The 26,592-nt window shown below is 35.6% G+C and overlaps 2 protein-coding genes across 2 annotated transcripts; both read left to right on the top strand.

Annotated features, from left to right (window-relative positions):
* The first annotated feature begins 3,986 nt into the window (after positions 1-3,986).
* LOC112050565 (trypsin-7-like) lies at positions 3,987-9,381 on the top strand. The gene is made up of 5 exons (XM_024088857.2): positions 3,987-4,206; positions 4,703-4,901; positions 5,936-6,176; positions 6,636-6,791; positions 8,697-9,381. Exons 1-5 carry the CDS (start codon positions 4,152-4,154, stop codon positions 8,847-8,849), a joined length of 804 nt encoding a protein of 267 aa, XP_023944625.1. The 5' UTR covers positions 3,987-4,151; the 3' UTR covers positions 8,850-9,381.
* Positions 9,382-12,719: 3,338 nt separating this feature from the next.
* LOC112050563 (trypsin-3) lies at positions 12,720-24,851 on the top strand. Its single transcript, XM_024088854.2, has 5 exons — positions 12,720-12,850; positions 21,432-21,633; positions 22,556-22,799; positions 23,357-23,506; positions 24,581-24,851. Exons 1-5 carry the CDS (start codon positions 12,799-12,801, stop codon positions 24,731-24,733), a joined length of 801 nt encoding a protein of 266 aa, XP_023944622.1. The 5' UTR covers positions 12,720-12,798; the 3' UTR covers positions 24,734-24,851.
* The last annotated feature ends 1,741 nt before the right edge of the window (positions 24,852-26,592 follow it).

The following is a 26,592-nucleotide window of genomic DNA, read 5'->3' as shown; positions in this document are numbered from 1 at the left end:
GTCGTTCAATATTGACGGATTTGTCCCAGTCCTATATCTTTCATCCCAATGCACAGCGGTATTTCCGGTTGCAAATTTGTCTATTACTGTTCACGACAAGTTTGTCATCCAAGTCGAGATGAAAATATTTAATGGGAACGGCATCTCATCACTATCAACATCGTTTAACCTACTACAGGGCATGCCCTGCTTAAAGGAATACGTAGAGGTGGACCCACAAGGCCGACGTTTCACTGTGAGTTTGATAATCTATGATTTCTTAACGATGGTTATGATAGTGATAATATAAATGATAATGGCCGGGACTGATGGTTTAAGTTGTTTCTCCGAGGCGCAGGGATGTAACATCACTAATTTTCCATACTATAAATTTTTACCGAGAATTTTTTGGACGAAGAAAAAATTATTACATAAGAACAAATATCTAAAACTTATTGTTTCTTGCAAACAAATGATTCTGATTCTGAAATTATTTCATAACTCCACTAAGGACCTCATCATTAAGGCTAACTATTGTGCCAATAGGATAATGTAGTATGGTTGGAGTCGAAGGAGTAGGTATACCGGGCCGGTATACTGGGAAGCGCAGTGTTGGTCGATCGCTCACTAGGTCGACGGAAGATATCAAACGGGTTGCAGGTAGCCGCTGAATGTTGGCGGTCCAGAACATTGTTTGGAAGTCCTTATGGGAGGCCTATGTTAGGCCTATGCAATGGACGTCCATCGGTTTATTAGGGATGATGATGATAGATAGCGGTCCAAAGATTTACGCGCTCTCTGAGGCTCAGGTAACCCCGCCAACTTTCTATTTCTGAGAAGATATTAAATAAAATAAAAGCTCAATTTTACATTTTACTATAAGGATTTGTACCCAGTACCTCGTGATCTAAGGCCGTAGGCTCAGAAGCTATATTGGCTAACCACTGGAGATAGGAGGCAGTTGTAAATCTTAAGTATTTTCTTCAGCACCCATACTCATTTGGGGTAAAAAGAAGTTCAATTGGATAAAGAAAGAAGCACCAAAATCTTCTGTTGTAAGCCTAAGGAACACGCTAAGAGATTACAAGATAGTTTTGTCTATTTATCATACGATCATTATCTTCTTTAGATAAACCGAGTGATAACTTGGTGCGAATCTTGGTCGGCAAAAACACAGTATATAGTAGATATAATTCTGGTTAAGTTTACTTTTAGTTAGATCCTTAGAATAGCTGACATAAACCTTTAGTCATAAAATAAAGGTAATTGAAGTCCGTTCCATACTTTTCTTACCCTCATAAAAGTTCTTACATTTAATTCTTTCCTTACCAAATAGTTTCAATGGTCACTGACATCATGTACGTGTCAAATGTGACGTCATTTAGGTTCAGTCTTCACTTGACGTCAGCTACTGATGATCCAATCAGCTGTAAGCTCGAGGTTTAGCCAGATGCCATACCACAAGCTCTTACATCTCAATCTAATTTAAGGGTGTAAGTAATGTTACCTCAGTAGACATAATTTACCATGATGGTTTTGCAAAAAAAGCCGCACTATGTGGAACGGGGACAAAATTGCAGGACGCTGTTGGTTTGGCTGGTGGGACGCTTCGACCGTGGCTAGTTACCACCCTACCGGCAAAGACGTACCGCCAAGCGATTTAGAGTTCCGGTACGATGGCGTGTAGAAACCGAATGGGGTGTGGATTTTCATCCTCCTCCTAACGAGTTAGCCCTCTTCCATCTTGGCCTACATCTCATCACTTACCATCAGGTGAGATTGTAGTCAAGGGCTAACTTGTAAAGAATAAAAAAAAATGTGGGTCTAGACCATGGCGTTTGACAGTACATAACATCACGCCTATATCTACTCGTAGTATTGAAGAGAGAATGACATATTGTCGATCAATAGTCGATCTCGATAATATCGTTTTCTTTTTCGTTGCTATGGGATGAATGAGGGTGAAAATCGGCTTATTATGTTGATCCATACTAATTTCACAAAATAAATAATAGTACAAGTTTTATCTTAAATGCGAAAATAAGTACGATATGTCTGTCTGTCTTAATAAAATTTGGTATATAGATGAATTGGCTCATAGACATAGCTGAACGAATCGCGAAACTGAAGTGACAATGTCACATAGTTCTTTTTTTTTTTTATTCTTTACAAGTTAGCCCTTGACTACAATCTCACCTAAGTGATGATGCAGATGGAAGCGGGCTAACTTGTTAGGAGGAGGATGAAAATCCACACCCCTTTCGGTTTCTACACGGCATCGTACCGGAACGCTTAATCGCTTGGCGATACGTCTTTGCCGGTAGGGTGGTAACTAGCCACGGCCGAAGCCTCCCAGCAGCCAAAGTTCGAAGAGCCGTTGGATGTTGTGATCGAAGGTCGACCTGCTGGATGCTGGCGGCTTGAGACCGTGTGTATTTAACCATTGCGTAAATCCATGCAAGAGACCTATGTCCAACAGTGGATGTCCATCGGTTGATAATGATGATAGTGGTGATAGAGATAAATAGGAGCAGAAAATTCCGGATAATTCATGGTTTCTGAGGATTTGTATAAAACAGAATTTCACGCGGCCGCTACTAATCAATACATATAAATTAAATATAATTGTGTGTGTGAGATTTCAAGATAATCATGATACCAAAACACAAAGAAGTTCTTTTTTTTACTGTCTGTACTTATGTCTTCCTGTTTCTCCGTGCTAGTCTTGTCACTGTCACTGGAAGAAGCTATTGAGCAGCATATAAATATCAATGGTTGCCGAAATATCACTGAATTTCAAGTGGCAGGAAGGAACTTAAGCTAACTTATCCTAATAACTATACAAATCATGCCCACGTGGAATGGTGGCAAGAATACTGGCTGCATTTCCGCGCTGGCAGTGGCAGGCAGGCATCTGTTAGTACATATAATTAAACTATACTAATAGCATTAACAACTGAGTCTTAGGGCCATAAATCATTTCTCTATATCTATCTCGCTTGCACTTATGGGTCTTATGGAGCCGTCTAGTGAAGGGTGTAACAATGAAAGACATATTATCGATAAGTAAAGTTTATTATCGTATCTTGTTCACAAAATTAAAAAAATTAACAATATTTGATTTAATATAATACATATTTCATATTATATAATTATTAACTAAATAAAATTAATCTTCATCTGAGTCTTCATCATCAGAATCTTCGTCTTCTGCCAAATTTATTATATATTAGTATCCATAGTGCGCAACGAGTAACACATGAATGTATTTATTTAATTGCAGTAAACACATTTATAGCAAAAAAAATACGCAATGCAATTACATTAGAAACCGACCAATCAGAATCGTCCAAATCATTATTGACTCATCATTAGCACGTGCGCAGGTAGCCGTTTATCGATAATTAGGGTGCGCAGGTAGGCGCGCTGCACATTCCTATCTTTTTTGACTTTTATGACCGGACGACTCAGATGATAATGCGCATACTATAACGGTAAGTACCTCGAAACGGCGAGGCTATGTCGATATTTCGACCCAGTTGTTTGAACTATGGTCATCATAGGAACCTCCCCGTCACAGAATCAGGGTTAGAACCACCACGAAGCTCAAATGCGGGCTTAGTGATTATGCTAAAAAAGCTAAATTATTTAATACTATCAGATGTTATTCAAAATTTAATCGTCGGACCGACGGCTATCCAAAGCACGAGGGTGTAGCTCCACCAACTTTACAACTTCCTACAGAATTTTTTTAATGAAAATTGCATTGTACTTTATGAGAAAACTTTTCCCAAGTAAAATACGGGAAGCTCAATTAAGTTCTGCACCGCACGCTAAACTACGAAACAATATGCTACACCGCTAACTATTGAAAACATCTGTTGACAGCAAGTTTGCATAACTTTGCAAAACTACCCACATAACGAGCAAAAAATCGGACATCTAAATTTAGAATCTCGTCCATACTTGAATGAGATGTGTAACAATATCAATTGTAATTACAAACGATTATTGATCTGAGGGTAATTTAGAAACATATCAATCACCGATCACGCTAATTATGTGGGTGATTTGTAAGCAGTATGCTAATTGGTCACCATGGTGAGAGTATATATCTGGTAACTTTCATCTGGGCAGATGTCATTTAATTTTGTGAAGTACTTTCTGTAAACATGTGGTTTTGGCTTTCTGTTTGTGTGCTGAGTGCGGTGGGGTGGGCTGATTCGGGTAAGTAATTACAACTTTTTATGTAACCTATTTACGAGTTTTTATGTAACTCATTTACAAGTTTTTACGTGGTTTGCCCAGTTAATTTTATGTGTGTGATAAAATTTGATAGTTAAGTTATAATTAAGTGTGTTGAGTACATCGATGGACTTCCTGACGTTCGTTTAGACGTATTATAATTTACGTATATTATTTAATCTGTACCAAAGTACATCTGCTAAGATGGGAATACATTAATCTGGTACCATGCACCTTCTCAGAAGAAAATACAATAGTACAATTAAATCCTCCATATTGTAAATTGTTAGATGACACAATAGAGCTGACGAGATTAGGCCTAATATACCATGCGGAAGAAACAAAAAATCGAATACTGACTGCCAAACAACCTTTTGAGGATATGAGTAGCAAAGTCATTTTGTGATGAAACTTGATCACCAAGTGATTTACGCCGCGTAAAAATTTGCGAGTTTATATTATTCTTATTTGATTTCAGAGGCTATATCCTCCCAGCATTCAGCCGCAGAAGGTCGAAAGGGAGTGAAGTTGATAGACTCGAGATCATCAACTGGAGTGGAGGGTACCATAGAGGATCAACCCTACCAAGTGTCCTTCAAAATTGACAACACGTATTACTGCGGCGGTATTATTATTGGCGAGAAAGACATCGTCGCTCCCGCGCACTGTACCTATGGGTTAGTTTCTTTATAGTATCTACTAGCCAGTGGCGTGCACTTCATAGATGAAAAAAGCACTGCCTACCCTAAGGACTCAACAGTCACAATACAAAGCTAAGTTGGACCACAGAATACATATTTGGACAAGGAATTTTCCAATTTTTACTTATAGTGCATACCCTAGTTAAAAACCATATGCACGCTACTGCTACTAGCTGACCTGGCAAACGTTGTTTTGGCTTATAAATAAAAGAAAATGTATTAACAAACACCGCGATACGAGTATTTTATAGTATTAATTGACGGTCCATTCAGATGGTCCAACCTCATGGTAAGAGGAAAACCATTGTCTTTAAACAGAGTAACACCTCACAGAGCATGCAAGGATTCTATCCCCGCTAGAGTTATTCTACCTAGCGCTTAATCTATTTTCTGTCATTCTATCTATGGGGAATGGTGCTGATTTTTGGTACAGAGATAAGATTTATTACTGCAGACAGAAAAAAATTGAAGAGCGTGAAATAGAGATGACATTCCGACATTTCATAAATTAACGATATTGATTGTTACATTTGGGCTTTTGTTACCCGAGAATATGTAACACCATGTATATTTTAAATGTTATTACCAAGTTTATAGATTTTTTGATGTGTAAATGTCTGTACGTCTGAGTGTGATTGAGTGAGTAAAAGTTGCGAAAACGTTTTGGATGTAGTTTTAAAAACAGACAGACCTTAAATTGTGCGCGAGGCGGATTATAAGGGTTCCGTTTTTGGACTATGTACGTTCGGAACCCAAAAAATGAAGTGAGTTCAAATAATCATTATCCTAACTATCTTTACTCGTATCTGGCCTATCTTATTCAGGATTGTGAATCGAAACCCCATAGGCTTAGCACTGGGCTAACGAGGCAGCTCAAATGCTTCATGTGATACAGTTAAAATACAGGATGCTCGGAAGTATTTCCCATAACTTCAAGGTGTTGACGATTCCGCTTATAGGAGCCTTCATAAAGCACTTTGGAGAGATGACAAAGGTTGTTTTTCTTTCAGTGTCAGTCCGGAACAAGTTGTCCTCCGAGCTGGTAGCACTTTCCGTCACAACGGTCTCATCATACCCATCGCTGAAGTGGTGACCCATCCGGACTACAACGAGCCCGCCTTCGACAAAGATGTTGGGTACATGATCACCGCTGAGCCCATCGTGTTCACCAAGACTATACAGCCGATAGCTCTGCCCCCGAGATCTAGAGCCTTGGCTGGTGATGTGGTTATAGTTGGATGGGGCAGACGGGTAAATATATTTCAAACTATTTTTTTATTGCATATAAGGATGAAATTTGGCAGGGACGGCGGATATTTAAATCTATACTAATATTGTAAAGAGGTAAAGTTTGTGGTGTTCTAAGAGGTAGTCTTTGGATCTACTGAACCGATTTAAAAAATTCTTTTACCATTAGAAAGCCACGTTCTTTGTGAGTGTCTTATGCTATAATTTATCCTTATGTTCTCAAGGGAAACCGCTAGACATCGGCTCGCATAATATCATTAACGCGAAAGATCACTCATTACTAAAAATCGAAAACCACAATTAATAAATTACACAGGGATGTAGTTTACAGTTTGTACACGTTCACTAAAAGAACGGATTTTGCGACAAGGCCGAATTAAGGAGGTCTAAGGGTGAACAAAGTTGCGGGCTTCCGCTAGTTGTCTATCCGATAGTTTCAGTTCTTTGATTTTTTATTTCCAGGGAGAGGCGGTCGATGCTCCTAGTAGAGTGATGAAGACATTGGCCCACATGTACGACTCTATGAAGTGCCAAATCGCGTACCCCACGCTAATGACGAGGAATAAGGCGTGCTCGTCCAATTTCCACTTAGGAGGAGAGGAGCTCGAAGATTGTCAGGTTTGATTTACTTACTATTTATTACTTATTAGAAGTAAAAATGTAAAGAACCTTCTGAAATACTCATGGTGACACGGTCAAAGTTCGGCAACCAACTAAGCTAGGTATTCGAGGATTTCTACTTCTGCATATGAAAAAAAAAAATTATTATTTAAGTTATAAAATAGTTTATAAATATTTCCAAAAATATATATTAAAAATTACATGTATACTCTGCCTCCAATTCCAGAGGGTGTGAATTAGAATCCGGTCCTTAACTTTTCAGTTGTGTGCGTAGAAATTAAATATATGTCTGTAAGTCTCAAACCTCTCATTCTGCAGTGAGAAGAATATGGTTTGATAATGATGAATGATGATGATTCATTATTAAACAATTAATCCTATAACAAAGATTTAAAATAAGAAAAAAATTATAATCATCTCATAATGATATTTATTATAGATACTACTAGTACATTAAGGCCGTCTACAATCGACTTTACTAGTTATAATGTATCAACATGTAATTATTATGTACCCATCACCTAGACCCGCATAATCTATTGGCATTAAAGCTATGACATTGACATTTATAATGTGATTATGATTTTTCCGACCACTAGGCTAACAAGGCAGATTATACCACATTCAAGTGTAAAATTAATACAATTAAAAGGTTTTTTCACACAAAAAAGTGTAGAAACGTGTTGTGAAACAAACCAAGCCTGAGGTATGGCCCATTTATTTTCATTTACAACTTTTATTTCGGTGTTAAATTTTTGTCCGAAGCTATCAATTTATCGTGACGCAGACTGTTACGCAATATTTGGACATTTTCCTTTTCTTCTCTTAATGGAAAACAAGAGTGAAAATATTTTTATTAAAATTCGTTTTACGCCGAATTTCACGAGTACCTATTTATACTAATATTATAAAGATGTCAAGTTTGTGATGTTGTATGAGGGTAAACATTGTATCTACTGAACCAATTTTAAAAGTTCTTTTACCACTAGAAAGCCATGTTATTTATGAATGTCATATTCTCTCTGAGGCACAGGGATGTAGCACCACCAAATTTCCGGGGAGAGAATCTTAATATATAAATGCGAGAGGTCATTCATCACGAAGTCTCCAAACCGCTTGTCTTACAAAGATGAAATTTGGCGGAGTAGCTTATAGTAAGTAGAGGTTTGCTAAGAATGGAGTTTGCGACAGTGCCGGATTAAGGAGGTGTAAGGTCGGACGAAGTTGCGGGCGTCCGCTAGTTATAATATAAATCACCCATGCTCACCGAATTAATATTTTCCACTTGTAGTAATTGGACCCACGAATCGAGCCTACTGTTTCCATGACCAGTGTCATTCTTCTTTATGTTTTGATTACTCGTCATCAATCCATATTCGGCTCACTACTGAGCTCGAGTCTCCTCTGTGAATGAGAGGAGTTAGGCCAATAGTCCACCACGCTGGCACAATGCGGATTGGCAGACTTCACACACGCAGAGAATCAAGACAATTCTCTGGTATGCAGGTTTCCTCACGATGTTTTCCTTCACCGTTTGAGACACGATATATTTAATTTCTTAAAATACACACAACTGGAAAGCTGAAGGTGCATGCCCCGGAGCGGATTTGAAAACACATACAATATTATATTATTGTATGATTTTTTTTTTTTTAAAAAAGAGCAACTGTTGAGTTTCTTGCCAGTTTCTTCTCAGCAGAATCTGCCTTCCGAACCGGTGGTAGAATCTTTACAAATAGTTAACTGACGTATCAAAAGTGCTTGTATACTGAGCCTACTAGAAATAAAGGAATTTTGTTTTTTTTTTTGATTACACCCTCCGGAATCGGCGGCAGAGGTCATATCCATTGGGCTATCACGAGTTTTTTGTTTCAAGTTTTGATTACTATATTTCAATTACAGCGTGAAACTGATGGAGCAGCCATCCAAGACGGCATGGTGGTGGCTCTAGTAACATTCACAGGGGTTTGTGGGCACGAATCGTCACCAAGTCTCTTCGCAGATCTCGCCGCGCCAGAAATACGTGACTTTTTACACGATAACCTTGGTGTGTAATCGGTTAATAATAACATAACTAAATATTATAACATGTCTAAATTGTAATTGTTATTTTCAATGTAAAATGTGTAAAATCTATATCTGTTGGTAGAATTTCAAACGTTCAAACGTTGTGGTTGTCAGTTAACCATCAACTGACAACCACAACGAATCGATATTTAATTTTTCGTTTGAATGACGTATGTATAATTGAATAACTATTATAGTTGTTAGTTTTTAATAACTATTATAGTTATTAGTTAACTGATTATAGTTATTCAAGCTAGAGCATTTTATACCGTTTATGGATTTATGCCAAATATGACGGTGTTTAGCCTCTTAATTCGCATTTTCACAAAGAATAATTTCGTAAACAGACTTTTGAATTATAGTATTTCATTTGTACCTTACTATTTCTTATTCTAACATTTTTTTTGTGTTCTTAAATAAAATAAATGTACTTCAAATATGATATTATATGTTAGTAAATATATATGTATAAATGTACTCTTGAATATGCATGTATTAAGTGTATTAAAATGAATACATACCGGTAGCTTGTTGTATCATTTCATATTATCAGTAGCCTGCGACTACTCCCTTCTATTTTCTCTTCTTGAGATTATATTTTCCCAAAATCGTTTCTTAAAAGTGCTGATAGACTTGATCATTCACTTGTAATGAGCATTCGTGCGAATGTTACATCACAGAAATATACGAGAACATTTTAGCGAGCAGTCTAGCGAGCAGATTTGCTTGATCGAATCCAGTGTTCGCTAGAATTCTTACGATGTTCGTAGCAATGATTGGCTCTATGCTTGGCTCGGCTCATTTAGTTCGACAAATATAAAAACGGCGATAGTTCGATGTCTTTTACAAGTGAATGCTCAAGTTTAACAGTGCATGTCACAAAAGGAAATGTTGTCGAAATAGTAGATAGCTAGCTAACTCATTGAGTAGTGGTTGTACTTTGATATTAATTCAGTCAGTTCGATAGTTATTATTTTCCTGACATACACTAACTAGCAGACGCTCATCGGTTTCACCCGAGCAGTATTTGTTCCGGTAGGAATATCGGGATAAAATATAGCCTATGTTACTCCCTGATAACGTAACTTTTTATTGCTGAAAGAATTTTTCAAATAATTCCAGTAAATTATGAGTTTATTCGTTACATTCAAATATGCAAAGATACAAAAATACTTGAAATACAAAGATAGAAAAATAATTTAATTTATAATTATGTATTGTTTTTATTCAAATGTTATTCAAAACATATTAACTTTGCCTAATTGTTCTATACTTATTGATCCAAATTATTTACATTAATCTAAGAAGAAGTTAATTAATAATTATTAGGTGATAAATGACTAGCGATTTATACCATTATTTTTTATTAGCTATAGATAGATTTATCTAAATATTACTCTTATGTGATTGCAAACACTCATTCACAATAGAGCTACATTTAGATGTAGCTCTATTGTATAGAGCTACATTTAGATGTAGCTCTATTGTATAGAGCTACATTTAGATGTAGCTCTATTGTATAGAGCTACATTTAGATGTAGCTCTGTTGTATAGAGTTACATTTAGATGTAGCTCTATTGTATAGAGTTACATTTAGATGTAGCTCTATTGTATAGAGTTACATTTAGATGTAGCTCTATTGTATAGAGCTACATTTAGATGTAGCTCTATTGTATAGAGCTACATTTAGATGTAGCTCTGTTGTATAGAGCTACATTTATATGTAGCTCTATTGTATAGAGCTACATTTAGATGTAGCTCTGTTGTATAGAGTTACATTTAGATGTAGCTCTATTGTATAGAGTTACATTTAGATGTAGCTCTATTGTATAGAGTTACATTTAGATGTAGCTCTGTTGTATAGAGTTACATTTAGATGTAGCTCTATTGTATAGAGTTACATTTAGATGTAGCTCTATTGTATAGAGTTACATTTAGATGTAGCTCTATTGTATAGAGTTACATTTAGATGTAGCTCTATTGTACAGCTACATTTAGATGTAGGTAGCTCTATTGTACATAGCATTAGTGCTACTTCAAATTTAGCATAAGAGATAATAAGTGAACCGCGGTACGGACAATAAATAAAGCTGATCACATATCAGGCTGTCTTTTCTGAATTTCGTAATCAAATTATTTTTATCACTGTCCTGTGTGCATTTGGGATTGCTACAACCTGTATAACATCCACGCCTCGGGTTAATGCACACACAACGGCACTCTGTTGGATGTGTCCCTTGTTTATCCTGCGAAGTATCGCTGTATATAGGCGATTTAAAAAAAACACCCTATCCCGCTCTGGTAAATAGTTTTTGAGAAAATCACAGACATACATATTATGTACATACACGTAATATTAATATAGTACAGTGACGTCACTGAGGTACAATTTAGAAGCTATGGCACTTCATCATTATCAACCAACATTCAGATCACTGCTGAGCACGAGTCTTCTCTCAGAATGAGAGGGGTTACTTCAATTCTTAAAATGCACATAACTGAAACGCCTGCATGCTCCGAACCAGATTCGAACCCACACCCTTCAGAAACGGAGGCCGAGGTCATATCCACTGGGCTATCACGGCTTCTTTCGGCCGATTCCAATTTAAAACGGCACTTACACAATCAGAAAAAAATATATATTACGGATGTACGAGTATATAATTATAAAAAAAAGTCAAGTCTGCAAATAAATGTCAAAATGTTTGCAATGTTTGTTAGCTAAAAGCTGTACTAATTTGTGTTCGCCTTTACACTCGTAAAATCGGTTTACGGCCAATTCACATTGCTCTCATGCCATTCCAGTCTAGCGATCTAATTCACTCTATTGCAGCTACACAATAGCATTTCTGACTCTAAGTGGCGTGAACTAAAGCTGCTGTGTTCAATAGATGTACTGAGCTAAAGTATCTAGTGTTTACGGTATAATCTAGTGCCACTGAAATCTAGACATACTTTAAAGTGTGTGGCTCGATTGCTGTATTCACGTTAAAGCTTTGTTTTGAAACCCTAAACTTGTTGTTTAACCAGCTTTTGTTTAGTAGTTTATAGTAGAGAATACTTTGAAATGTGATATTGATACAATTGTTGCAAATTGTTTTGTACATTATATACATAAAAGATCGATAGAAAACAGTTCATTGCAGGAACTGTCTCTCTTTTGTGAGAGTTAAGCTTGCTTTAAAAACATACTAAAATAAACTGTGTAAAATAACTGAAAAAAGTAAACTGACTGAAATAGTATAGCCTACTAAACTAAACCATTTCAGCGAGATATTTATCTTGATCATGTGATATATGTAATTATAAGATCTACGTGATTGAATCGTATGTCGCTAAGTTACAAGCAGCGTCAATCGACCGACAGTGATATCTTTGAAGAATAACTATGTAAGTAATTTAGAAGCAGCTTCTGGGTGTGGATTTATCTTTATTTTAAAAAGAATTTTACGCTCATGTTATGTGGTTATTGGTATGCTGGTGTACCAGCACTTTACTGGTACACCAGCTTCACTAAACTATGAAAAATGCGTCATATCACATTACACGTAGCTACGTGATGTGGGTGCTTTATACGTATATAAATGAATATTAGAAAATAGTATTATTCTAAGAAGCCGTTACTTTTAGGAAAAGAGATTTAAGCTTTTGCTATACATTGTCATACTTATATAGAAAAAAGTCGTATTAGCAGTGACTGGAACAATGTAAACCAGCCCTCAGAACCGGCAGGACTTATCATGTAACAAGTGATGATAGCTGATGTACCAGCAAAGTCACTTTACTAACCTATTAATAATGTGATATGACAGACGTAGCTACGTGATGTGGGTGCTTTATATACGGTATTCTAATGAGCCGCTCAGGTAGGAGTATATAACTTTCATGTTGGTATGCATCGACGTTTAATTTGGTCAGTTACTTTCCTGCTACAGTCATGTGGTGTTATATATGGTGTTCTGTGTTTGTGGTCGGGTTGTGTGCTTCTGGTGAGATATTTTTTTAAAACGGGTTTTCGAAACATTTAAAAAATAAATATCGACTAACCTATTTATATTTAGTCACTTTTTTTTTAAGGCCTACTAGCTTTATTAGGGTAGTTGTTTCAGTGCCATACCTTTTTTTTAATTTTTCTAATAGTAGGTAGTTGACAGACCAAGCAGATAACCCATCTCTTGGTAAATAGAAAACTATCACATTTAATGATATAATCAGAGCACATATTATGAAATATGAACTGAAAATAAATTATAATATATATTACAATTATATTGTGTATACTGTGGAAAGGGGAATGTCCATTCCCGGCCCAGACCTTTCGTCCCCGCCCCCCACTTTACATAAAACTAAAAAATACTTGATAATTTTTGTTTAATAATGAATAAATTACTTTATCCATAGCGGTTTGCTATAACTTTCCCCAAAAAATAAGTTTCACAACGATATTTGACAATATTATAGTTGTTGTATGACATTTTTGAAGACACGAACATGAACAGTGTTGCCAGCTAAGTGATTTATTTGGTTTAATCAATATTTTAACCGAATAATAATAATCGATCTTTTTCTACAACAAAATCACCTGGAAAAGCAAAAGTTGTAATAGATTATAATGTTTTTGATTATAATATCTGCCTCACTCTTTAAAAACCATTGCATAGTCGACATTATAAAACGTTTCTTGATATCAAAGTACCTATTATATTTTTCGCTATAACCAACCACTAAGAACTCAACTGATTTTTTTAGTTTAATCGATATTTAAATGGATAATAATAATAATCGGCCATAACATTAAGAACATAGGATCACTGCGTAGAAACATTACCAACTACGCCATTTAAATACTATCTATACTAATATTATAAAGCTGGAGAGTTTGTTTGTTTGTTTTTTAATCTCAGGCACTACTGGTCCGATTTGAAAAATTCTTTCAGTGTTAGATAACTCATTAATCGAGGAAGGCTATTAGCTATATATTATATCCGCATTCATACGGGAACGGGAACCACGCGGGTAAACCGCACGGCGTCAGCTAGTAATAATAAGTAGCTAATATATAATATGAGTAGTAGCGCAAGCCCGTAACTTCGGCGCGTGCAATGCGGTTTTTTTATACAATTTTTCCATACTCTATATAAGCTAGCTACACGATCGGCCAACGCGCAAGCTACAGCTATACTAAGCTGATATAAATAAGTGGTCAAAGTGGTCTTAATAGTTGATATTCAATCCCTTTCTTCCGATAACTTTTTCCTTTCATCCGATCTAACTAAATCAAATTCTATATATTTCTATGTATGTATAAATAGTATACATATTGTAGATAATATATTATGTTTACATAATACATTGACATAAAATTGCAGGCGTCCGCAATTTTGTCCGGGTGAAAACGCAATATCATGACAAACTACTTGTATAAACCTTCTTCTTGAATCACTTTATTTATTATTGAAAACCAATAAAAACCATTGCGTCGTGTAAAAGATGGTGAAAACAATGACGTGTTATTCTAGTAATAAAATTATTCAATTAGAAATCGATACGAAGTTATTCGATTTTTCGTGTTTCGTATGGCAACATCGATTTGACTTTTGGACAGATAATCTGTTGATGTCAATAATTGTCAATGTCATTCTCATTTTATTAATTAGATAATGTCATTGAATTGATTTACTGATTTTGTCTGTTTTCTGTTTACCTTCAGTATTTTTTGAACCGAATTATAATTTTTCAAACCACAGCTATAATATAAATAAAACTTGCACGAAGTTAAATTCGAAATTCGAATAATGTTGACCCTGAACCGGAAAAATTACAAGTTTATTTCAGCTCTCAGATGTAAATACAAGAGGACATTTACGCTGCATTAATCAATGTTAATATCAATATTAAAATTATTATAGTTGGCATCAATTGTCAATAAAATGTCAGGAAAATACGAATACATTCTGTTTGAAACATGCTCGTAAACAAGTACACAGCAGGTGCAGGCAGCATAAATAATGTTTGATCCATTTTTAATGTGAAAAACGATTATTATTCATAAGAAATAATATGTATAACTTTAATAATTTTTGTCATGTTATTGTGTCAAGTCACAACAGAGTGTAGTTTCCCATATAAGTGTTGAAGTGTCGCTCAGTGTATTTTTATGACTAACCAATATTGCTGTATTAAAAAGTACATTTACTGTGTAATTACTGGCGTAGAAGGCATAACATCTAGTCAGATGTAGGACAGCACATAGGTTTTCTTGCATTGTTGATGGTTTGTTCAAGCAATATTTAGTGCATAGAAGTATTATAGTATATTTATCCTACTTTCCTGATTAATATTAAATGTGAACTGTGAGTTTGTATGTCAGTTTGCTACATTTTCACACCCTAAACCAATTTTAAAACAGTAATAAATTGTGCATACTAGAGAATTATCTTAATTCTCAGTGTGTGTGAAGTCTGCCAATCCGCATTGGGCCAGTGTGGTGGACTATTGGCCTAACCCCTATCATTCTGAGAGGAGACTCGAGCTCAGTAGTGAGCCGAATATAGGTTGATGATGACGACGAATAAATTGTGGAATAACATAACATTATTAAATCCACTAAGTAAACCAATTTTAAAACTCTGATTAAATTATTTGCTGGATTTTCATATTTTATTACTATTTCAGTTATCCAGAGTCATCCCAAGTTTGTCAAAATTGCTGGAAAACGACTGATAAAGCAGCATCTTGCTCAACTGAAGAACGGAAAATAATTATGTAATAGCGACAAACACTCCAAATCAATGTTGTTTTCCTCGCTGTAATACATTTGTAAATTCATTTATTTACAGTGCTTGTAAACTAAGCCTTGGTTTTGCAAACAAGCACTTTTGAAATAATAAGGTTGACTATTTGTCCATCTCCAGACAGACAGACAGACCTCATCACCAGATAGGAAGACAAGTTCTGCTGAGGAGTGTCAGCAAGAAACTCAACAGTCACTCTTTTTTAGAAAAGTAATACAATATTATAATTTACAATTGTTAACATCATTACAATAATTTCTTCTAGTAGAAGCTGATCTAATGGCCTCCAAGTAGTGGTGTGCACTTCATACATGCATTAAAGTACTGCATATCCTAAGAGTTGTCTTCATTAGTAAATACAGATTTTTCCACTTAGCTTAATTTTATTACTAGTGCATACCCTGACCGACAACCATATGCACGCCACTGCCTGGTTGGTTGGTTGTTTCATTTATTGATTTATTTGTTAAGCTTGTTGGTTACATAAAACAATAAATCTATTCATGTACAGCTTTAATGTTACTTCATCTCCGGTGTACTTTTTGAGCAGTGAGAGTGATAAAATAAAATATTTTTTTTTTATGTCTAGCAAACTTTTATTAAAAAAATTATTTAACCAAATTCTTATTTATACATCATATTATCATCTCCATATACTTTTATGGGGGGGCGTAACTGGGTTTCTTGGGCCAAAGTTGTATGGGCTGGTGGACATTCCCCTTTATAACGAAATATCAAATGGGTTCTATGGCTCTCATATCAGTAAGTGGTCAAGTTAGTAAATAGGTTAACTCATTTTACTAGCCAATTTAATCACGGATCATTTGGTAAGAGTGAACTGTTATCCGGTCATACATAAATCATTAAAGAGTTAAACTTTCGACTTGATTTGTTTTGCTGATTGTACCAAGTAATGACTAATGTCTCGGAACGTGTAACAACTTTCCTTTGACCGTGCGTGGAATGAATATTAGGATGACGGTTATTTTAACATATTCAATAGTAATATTGTGAAGAGGTAAAGTTTGTGGTATTATAGCAATCGCTGGATCTACTGCCCCTGTAGCCAAGTGGCACGTCGATTCTCTTTCTACGATCGCAAACGCTCGATCAAAAACTAGAAAAATGTATGGGAATGACAGATCTTGATCACGTGACCTGTCCATAGCAAATGATAGCAAATCATTCCTATACATTTTTCTAGTTTCAAAGCGTTTGCGATCGTAGAAAGAGAATGGATGTGCCACTTTGCTACAGGGGCTGAACCGATCAAAGATATCCGCATATTCTCACTGAAACGGGAACTACGAGAGTGAAACTGCGAGGCGTCGACTATTAAAAATTATAGTAAGAAAACAGAAATGAAGTTTCGGAACGTTAAATAAAATTATAAAAAAAATATCTAAAGCTATACAAGAAGAGTAACAAAATAAAAAAAAAATATATATTCTCGAAATTCGTATCTGTCTGTGTTTGCACTATTCAAAACCATTCAATAGACTTTCATGCCGTATCTCCCAATATAAACAAATATCTGACGCCGCGCGGTTTCACCCGCATGGTTCCCGTTCCCGTAGGAATATGGGACTAATATATAACCTTCCTCGATAAATGGGCTATCTAACACTGAAAGAATTTTTCATATCGGCCCAGTAGTTCCTGAGATTAGCGCGTTCAATCAAACAAACAAACTCTTCAGCTTTATAATATTAGTATAGATTCTGGTACCTACTTTGTTTGATAAGGAATGAAATATTAAAAAATAAACAGAGTTTTGCCCGGACGACAGACGTCCGATATAGGTTTAGCTTTCATAAAATAATTTTTTTATTTTTAATATGACCAATATTCCATGAATGATTAGGTAGTAGTCGTTACAAAAACAGTATACCGGGCGGGGTTAGAACACATGACCTCTCAGTTTGAGTCCGAACACTAGCGAAGCTTAAATTGTATTAGACTTTCATAGAAATAATATAAGATCAAAACAAAGAAGATGGTCCAAAATTGTATGGAGCCCAGGATCAGTCATTGTACCCTGGCGGAAATAAAAGAAAATATATTTTTTTAACTATTTTTGATTATACAATTCTACCAATGTATTTTAAGTCTTTCGAAATATTATTCATTTGCTTCCAAAAAATGCAACACGTAATAATGACGTTTTCAACGCAGTAGTCGATTTGACGTTTGCTGTCAATTGTCATGTCATAGTTGCTTTATGGGCGCCATGTTATTATTATAAAACTTGGGTTTTCATTTTATTTATTCTATAATTTTAACTAAATAAAAAGATTATTTAGTTAGATTTATTCACTTATTTAGATTTTAATAAAATCCTTGTATTTTTAAAATTTATATGAAACGGGGTACAAAAGTGGACCTGTAATGGACCATCTCTTTTTTATCTAATTATTCTACCAAAAGACTTTTCAAAAAGTCTACAGGTAAGACTTTTAAAAATATGTCCTAAGGTTATTAGTTAAGTTTCTGCGCTTTTATCCTATAATCCGCTTCGGCGCTTATTTTAATAAGAATCGCAACTTTGTGAAAGTTCTTAATGTAGTAATAACTTTGCATTATACTTTGAAATTGAATATTGTCTAGTCAGAGTGAAGAAATAATATGCCAGTCAAGTAAGGATTACACCTCGAAATATATATTATAAATACTAATATAACTAATAATATAGTTACTAAATTAAATAATATAAATACTATTAAAACAATATAATTACTAATATTATAAAGAGGTAAGGTTTACAGTATTGTAGGGGGTAATATTTGAATTTACCAAGCTGGTTTTATTTTTTTTTACCATTAGAAAGCTACGTTATTTATAAGTGTCACAGGCTTTATATTATCCCCGTATTCTTACGGGAACGGGAACCACGGTGATTCGGCTAGTGATAGATAAATAGGCTGAAAACTCGTATGCACCTTCATTTTGGTGTTTTGAAAGTTATTTCATAAGTTTCATAAAATCTCAGCTCTGCATCATAAATTGTTAAAGACTATACTGTCACGTTAAACATTTTATCTCGATTACCTCAGTTTTTCTAACTCCAATGATGGTAACATTGAGCAAGAAATTAAATATCACGTGTCTCAAAACGGTGAAGGAAAAACATCGTGAAGAAACCTGCATATCTGAGAATTTTCCAAATTCCCTACTTGTATGATGTTTGTCAAGCCGTATTGATCCAGCGTGGAGAATTATTTGCTTCATATCCCTCATTCTGAGAGGAGAGTCGTGCTCAATAGTGAGCCAAATTGGGGTTGTTAGTAAGGATGTTAAGAGTGTGTAGTTTATTATTCCGAGGTTGACCTATTTATTTTGCTTAATTGACTGGGCTAAAAGTCGTAACTCCAAATTCATTTATGAAGTTCACTTTGAACTTAAATTTAAAGCTTTAGCTTTAGCGGTGCCAAATGCGTCTTGGTCCGAGAAGAGCCCATGCTCTTCAAAGACCAAGACGCAAGACGGAACAAGACCAATAAAATGCTCTATTTGTTATGGGATCAAATAGAGCATTCTTTTTTGGTCTAGAATTAAATAATTTTTTGCGGCGCTGTACCTAAAGGCAGATATTCTAAAGATAACAGAACATAGAAAACGCGAGCTTGTGGCAAGTAACACAGAACAAAGAAAACTCTAAAGTTAACCTTTTAAAGATAGTAGAAAATACCTCAAGACGACGACATTGAAGACATTGTTTTCGCCATCATACTACTTTCTTTGAGCGATAAAGCATTAAAACAATTATACATATAAATTATAAAAAAAACTATGTAAAAATGAGTCTAAAAAGAACGAAACAAGAAAATATTTCAGATCGAAATAGAGAAATGCATAAGAATAAAAATTGTCACGGTAGAGCCGTGGAGTTCAGTGGCTTAGGCGCTGCGGTAGAACATACATACATACATAGAGTGCCAACATAATTACCCTTCCTTTTGGTTTAGCTTAGACGGGTAACAATCCACTACAACTAAGCGTTCATAATATCAAAATCACAACTACTTATATCAGAATACCAGAATAAAGCTTGTTGTTAATTGTATATTCAGATTTTCATTCCAAAGCCTGCCTTTCCTCGTGTCTGTAGTTTATGAATAACAATGGCTTCGTTATTTTGAGACTAACTGCTTCCATTGTTAAGAGAGTTCGCAAGCTAACGTAGATCTAAACCATCTGGACTCGCTTAAGCGTAGCTTAAGTGCTTTATGTTCCATAGACCATAGAGAAGTAGGCTGTAAGCTTTCAAATTATCCTGAAGCTTTATGTATTCAAACAAATCGAGAAGCTCGTTAGTAGTGATTTATCGTAAAGAGATCTGTGTATTTATCTCAGAGATTCTTTTCAGATAGTAAAGCTGATTAAATCAGTTTGCAAATTGCATTTGACTTAGCTTTAATGTATCTAGATAAAATAAATTTGTCACTTGTGTTCTATTTCCACTTCTCGGACCATAACGCGTTTGGAACCCTCGTAACTTCAATTTTAAGTTTTAAACTGTAATTATCACCATGACATGTCATGACGTTTCAATAGTACTTGTACACCTAATTGAAATAAATGAATTTTGAATCTGAATTTATTGAACCCCTAGTCTGAAGTGTATATTGCTTTTCCTAGTCCTGTATTTAACTTGCCCTGTTAGGATGGACTTTTGTTATTCATAGGCTACGTGTTTAACCTATCAATCTGATATGTTATTTCCATATTGATGTACTAAAGGAATAAACGTCAAACTAATTAATAACTTTTACTGTTTACGTGACGTCATAGAAACGATAAAATATAGACCATTATGACCGACACCGACAGCATTTTCTCGTATTGTCGAAAAAAAATTTAAATATTTAAATTTTTAGTACCTTTTTACGTCTCAAAAATATGATATTTTTTCAATTTATTGTCATAGTCTAGCCTATTAATCTGTAACTTGGCTTTAGGCCCATGTTAAGTAGTATCCCTTTTTGACGTTCGGTTGACCCTCTATATACTTAATAGGTACCATAACAATACTATGTACAAAAGTCGCCTACAAATAGAGCAACATACGGTAACATTCGTCCTGCAAAGTGATTTACAAAGTGCTTGCAAAGTGCAAGTGTATTCTCCAACCTGAAGCGTAGTTGTTATGTCTGTTATCACACCTATGTGGTACACTTGAACATTTATAACACTTTCACATCATTAGTCTATAACAGTATGAACATACAGACAGAAAAAAAAATCAAAAAGATATTTTTGTATGTTGAGTTCCTTATCTGTCTGTTATGAGTCTGATCGTCCCAACCATACACGTAATTAAAGTCCAGATACCGTCTCCTGAACTAAAAATTGACGCATCACAATTCTGCCAGTTCGCATAAATACGTATACGCCGACACGCACACAGATGCACATATTATGAAGACATACCGCCACTAATCGTAAATACACTTTACACTCACACATAGATACTCGGTGCTATTATAGTGCTTCATTTTTTTTAAAGAATAATTGCTAATTTTTTTTAATATTACCAATATTCCCATGCCCCAGACTGTATTAGGTGTAGGTCCGATAATAGACCAACGGGGCGGGGATCGAACCACCAATCTTTAAACTCTTTTAATTATTGTTTGATGACGAGATATCGTCTGCCTATTTTATTAGTCTATTCACACAATACAATGTTACAGATACTCGATATTTATTTACTCTCTTTGTTCTAGACAACCTTTGGATAACGACATTAATTTATCAAAATTATTTTGTATTACAGAAATAATTCTATCAGAAAAGTATCCATTGTTCGAAACTAATCGAGTAGTTACGAGAGTCGACGAGAGGATCGTGGGAGGTGAGGAGGCGAACATAGAGGACTACCCCCACCAAGTTTCCTTCATTGTGAACAATTCGTACTTCTGTGGGGGGTTCATTGTTAGTGAGCGGTATATATTGACGGCGGCACACTGCGCGCAGAAGTAAGTGGGCTTCTTAGATAAAATGCTTGTTTGTACACTAGGGAACTAAATTCCACTTTATTTTTCTCTACTACAAAGTAGCTGCAGTTTAAGCACTGTAGTTGTAGCATGTTTATTTCACTGACGTAATTTTTTTTTAATATCCTACTTCCAACTGTCCTACTAATATTATAAACGCGAAAGTTTGTATGGATATTTGGATGTTTGTTACTCTTTAACGCCGCTACTAATGAAGCGATTTGGCTGAAATTTGGAATGAAAATAGATTTTACTCTGGGTTGACACATAGGCTACTTTTTATCTCGAAAAAATCCATGGTTTTTCGAGATTTGCGAAAACCTGATAATTTTGATTGTGTGAATGTTTGTTACTCTTTCAACCCTCGGCTACTGAACTGAATCACCTGAATTTTGAAATAGAGATAGATTATAGCCTGGATTAACACATAGGCTACTTTTCATCCCGGAAAAATCAGTTGAATTTCTCAGCTCAGAATTAAGAATTTTAGTGGTGTTACACCGCTCTCTGACTACACATCAAGCCGTCGCGTCGGTCCAGGACCTGTAGCCACGTGGCATGTCTATTCTTTTCTACGAACACTAACGCTTCGAAAAGTAACAAAATGCATGGGAATGACATATCCGATGTACAAGTTGATCGAGTGACCTGTAGATAGTGAATGTCATTCCCACACATTTTTTAATTTTCGAAACGTTAGTGTTTGTAGAAAGAGAATCGACGTGCTACATGGCTATAGGCCTTGGTCATAGTGATCGTCAAAGAATTTAACATTACCACCGCTTGCCAAATTACATCGGAGCATTAGGCACGAGTATGCTCGAAATCGTCATAATTCCATGAGAAAGGAAACCTGCCTCTATTACAATGCAATAATAATTGATTTTTATCTACTTATTTCCAGTGTAGACCCTTCAACCGTGGTCCTGAGAGCTGGTAGTTCATTCCGCAAGAACGGCACAGTGATTCCGATCATAGAAATAGTACCACATCCTGAATATGACGACCCACCCTTTGACAAGGACGTCGCTTACATCAAGACCGCAGAACCCATCCAGTTCAGTGAGACGATGCAGCCTGTTGCTATAGCGCCCAGAAATAGACCAGTATCGGGCCAAATTAATGTATCTGGTTGGGGCAGATTACAGGTACATTATTAGCTTACGTCTCGCGGTTTCATACGTGTAGGTCCTGTTCTCTGGATAAAATAATAATGCAGGCTAAGTTACTTGGTGAAGATCATCATCATTATTAACAGCCGATGGACATCAACTGCTGGACGTAGTCCTCTTGGACTTGACTGCAATCTCATCTGATGTATGTATGTATGTTCCACCGTAAGCGTAACGACAAAACTACTGAACCAATTTAAATGAATGCGGTGTCAAAAAATGTAGACAAAGTCGTATAATAAAATCTTGGAAAAAAGTTTTTTTTAGCGTACCTACCTCCCTTACATGTAAAGTGAACTTTTCTTATTCGTTTATTTTATAGTGTAGGTTTTTTGGGAAATGAGAATGACTTTTTTCTTTTCTATACCACTGTGTAGGATATCGCTATAGGTATGCTTGTGCTTTATAAGGGCTTAAAGTGCTAACCCTACACTGCGCGTGGCCGAACTTGGCCGGTTATTAGATTTTAACTTTGAACGTATTCAACTGTAGCTGAATGATAGCCAACTTTACTGGAGGTGAATCTTTTGCAGCAAGGCGCCAGTTCCATACCGAATAGACTGATGGCAGTAAGTTTGCCAGTAGTGAACTATTGGCAGTGTTTCTTGGTGTATCCAACTACGCTGACCAGGAATCAGCTGTGTGCGGGGAACTTCTACTTTGGAGGAAAAGGGACTTGCCAGGTCTGTATTTTGCTGACTCTACCTTCACAATGCATTATAGCTTCTGGTGATCTATTTATTCAGATGTGATATTACTGAGGGTATGTAACTATTCAACGAAACTTGAATACTATTTTTCCCTCTATATAACTCAAAACAGGTAGACACCGTCACTGAATGGCGGGGTCCACTAAGTAAAAGGAGAGTTGGCAGACCCCAGAAGCGTAAACCAGAATTAACTAGCGTATGGCAGTAAGGCAGCCACGAGTGAAATCACGGACTGGCAACCGCTAGTAGCAGGGTTAAAGGGTCCTTTTACAGTATACTAATACTCTCCTTCTCCACTCGTGTTGCATCCCAGCCAAGTTACTAACAATGCAATGTTATTATTATAGGCCTCACTATACGGATAACTGACTCACCCAATTCTCTTACTCACTGCTAAACTGACTAGATCCAGCATAAGCATTAAACCAAGTTCATCTAAATAAACTTGAGAGCTACCGCGAGCTTTTCCCGAAATCGTCAACTGGCAGATGTCCACAGACAAACAACTGACAGATAAACGTTACGTAAGATGGCTACTATCTAATCCTCCGACAAATAAATTGTTTGTTGGTAAACAGTGTTCGAGACTCCTCTTTGAATGAGAAGGGTTAGGTCAATTTAGTCCACCACGCTGGCCCAATGCGGATTGGCAGACTTCACACACGCTGAGAATTAGAAAAAATCTCTGGTATGCAGGTTTCCTCACGATATTTTCCTTCACCGTTTGAGACACGTGATATTTAATTTCTTAAAATGCACACAACTGAAAAGTTGGAGTCCACAAGAGTCCCCTCTAATTCTAAGAGGAGATTCGAGCTCAGCAGTGAGCCGAATATGGGTTGATAATAACGAAACTATATACTAATATTATAAAGCTGAAGAGTTTGTTTGTTTGTTTGATTGAACGCGCTAATCTCAGGAACTACTGGTCCGATTTCAAAAATTCTTTCAGTGTTAGATAGCCCATTTATCGAGGAAGGCTATAGGCTATATTACTATTATCTAGTCTACTAGTACTTAAAATATGTATCGTTATTGTTTTTTCAGGGTGATTCCGGCGGTACTGCAGTTCAAGATAATTTAGCAGTCGGTATAGTTTCATACGGAAGAGGATGTGGTAGTGCCTTCGCGCCTAGTGTCTTTGCGAACATCGCTTCGCCGACGATACGTGACTTTATTTCTAAGAACACTGGATTATAAGCTACTTTGTATAGTAATAGGTCAATTAGATTAATGATAGATGACGTGGTTTTTTCATCATGCTATCTACGAGTAACAATAATCTTGTAGGTCAATAATAATAATTAATTTACCTATTGTTGCAACATTTTATTTTCCTTTGTATTCACAGTGGCTCTTTATAGAAGCATAAAAGTACTGCTTACCTGGAAGACTTTTTTAAGTAACCAGTATTGAAAAAAGGTTTTTTTTATTTTTAAAAGTTAGCTCTTGACTACAATCTCACCTGATGAAGTGATGATGCAATCTAAGATGGAAGTGGACTAACTTGTTAGGAGGAGGATGAAAATCCACACCTCTTTCGGTTTCTACACGAAATCGTACCGGAACACACACGATATCCTAAATCGATTGGCGGTACGTCTTTGTCAGTAGGGTGGTAACTAGCCACGGCCGAAGCCTGCCACCAGCCAAAGTTTTCTAATACTCACCTAAATATACTTGCCTTATCAACTGACTAGCTTGATTGCAAACCATTTCCTACTCGAGGTATTTTTTTAGAAACCACGGATAAGCCGTACAAAGTAAATCTGAGAAGTTGAGGTATCTACGAGAATAAAGTATTTCATACATAGCTAGCTGACGCAGCGCGGTTTCACCCGCGTGGTTCCCGTTTCCGTAGGAATACGTGGATAATATCTAGCCTATAGCCTTCCTCGATAAATGGACTGTCTAACACTGAAAGAATTTTTCAAATCGGATCAGTAGTTCCTGAGATTAGCGCGTTCAATCAAACAAACAAACAAACAAACAAACTCCTCAGCTTTATTATATTAGTATAGATACGTGATAGCTTATAGCCGGTACCTATATAAAATCAAAGGATTAGTTACATTTGGATCGATCTTTTTATGATCTTTGATTTTCTCGATTTGTATAAAAACAGAAATATATTCGTATACAGCAGTACAACTATTGAAGCGTACAAAAATTCTAGAAGAAAATAAATTATAAAGAACAATAATTTTCTCTTATGTTTTGCTTGGAACGCATTTGTTAGCGATATCATCTCGAGAACTTTCGCTGCGTAGGTAGGTAGCATCAAATGAACATTCCAGACAGGACATCGTCTATTGTAAAATGAGCGCCTGCAATAACCAGATGTACCTCATTTTGGAAAGTTTATTATAATAATAATTTATTTGCTAAAACATGGGTAACAAACAAATACATTATTACAATTATAATAACGAATTAGACGTGCAAATATTTTTAAAGTTAAAAAATAATAAAATATAAATGCACAAATTAATAATATATATTGCATGTTAATCTGATTAAAAATAAAATTACCATGCCTATATCAATACTGAGATTCTAAAGTAATGAAAATTAAAAATAATAAAATATTTAATTAGTGTTTGTCAACTCATACTCTTACCAATAGGTACGTAAGGTGACTATGAAGTCAAAGCCACCAATTTGAAATATGGCATGTTTCAAAGGTCCAGATCCTCATTTGTACAAGTATAAAACGGAATTTGTATATAATACAATCTGCAAATAAATGAATTGAAAGCGTAAATTTTTGTGATACGACATAGTGATATGTATATACGATACGTTATATTTTTATGGAATATCATAAGTAACTTACAAGGCATTTAGCTTCATATCACGACTTCGCTAAAGATTTATAAATTCTCTAACAAAGGCTCTAAAAGTATTTTTCGAAGGGTTGCCACTGACTAAGGTCAAAATTTCTGATATTATGCGAAAATATTTTTAAATATGCGGTCTAAACCTGGATTCTTGATGGTCAGGACCCTAAAAACTTGCTACTTTTCAGAGCCATAGTAATGACTATAGCATTTACAAGT

This window comes from Bicyclus anynana, chromosome 6 (genome assembly GCF_947172395.1).
Source record: "Bicyclus anynana chromosome 6, ilBicAnyn1.1, whole genome shotgun sequence".
Classification (NCBI taxonomy): domain Eukaryota; kingdom Metazoa; phylum Arthropoda; class Insecta; order Lepidoptera; family Nymphalidae; genus Bicyclus; species Bicyclus anynana.
The sequence above is the reverse complement of the archived record's forward strand: the minus strand, read 5'-3'. Positions and strand labels throughout refer to the sequence as shown.

Excerpts from the sequence above, each read along its gene's own strand:
- LOC112050565 (XM_024088857.2), top strand. The coding sequence starts at position 4,152 with ATGTGGTTTTGGCTTTCTGTTTGTGTGCTGAGTGCGGTGGGGTGGGCT. Across the intron at positions 4,902-5,935 it reads CCCGCGCACTGTACCTATGG|TGTCAGTCCGGAACAAGTTG; the intron begins GTTAGTTTCTTT and ends TTTTTCTTTCAG. Across the intron at positions 6,792-8,696 it reads AGGAGCTCGAAGATTGTCAG|CGTGAAACTGATGGAGCAGC; the intron begins GTTTGATTTACT and ends TTTCAATTACAG.
- LOC112050563 (XM_024088854.2), top strand. The coding sequence starts at position 12,799 with ATGTGGTGTTATATATGGTGTTCTGTGTTTGTGGTCGGGTTGTGTGCT. Across the intron at positions 12,851-21,431 it reads GGTCGGGTTGTGTGCTTCTG|AAATAATTCTATCAGAAAAG; the intron begins GTGAGATATTTT and ends TTTGTATTACAG. Across the intron at positions 22,800-23,356 it reads CTGGTTGGGGCAGATTACAG|CAAGGCGCCAGTTCCATACC; the intron begins GTACATTATTAG and ends AATCTTTTGCAG.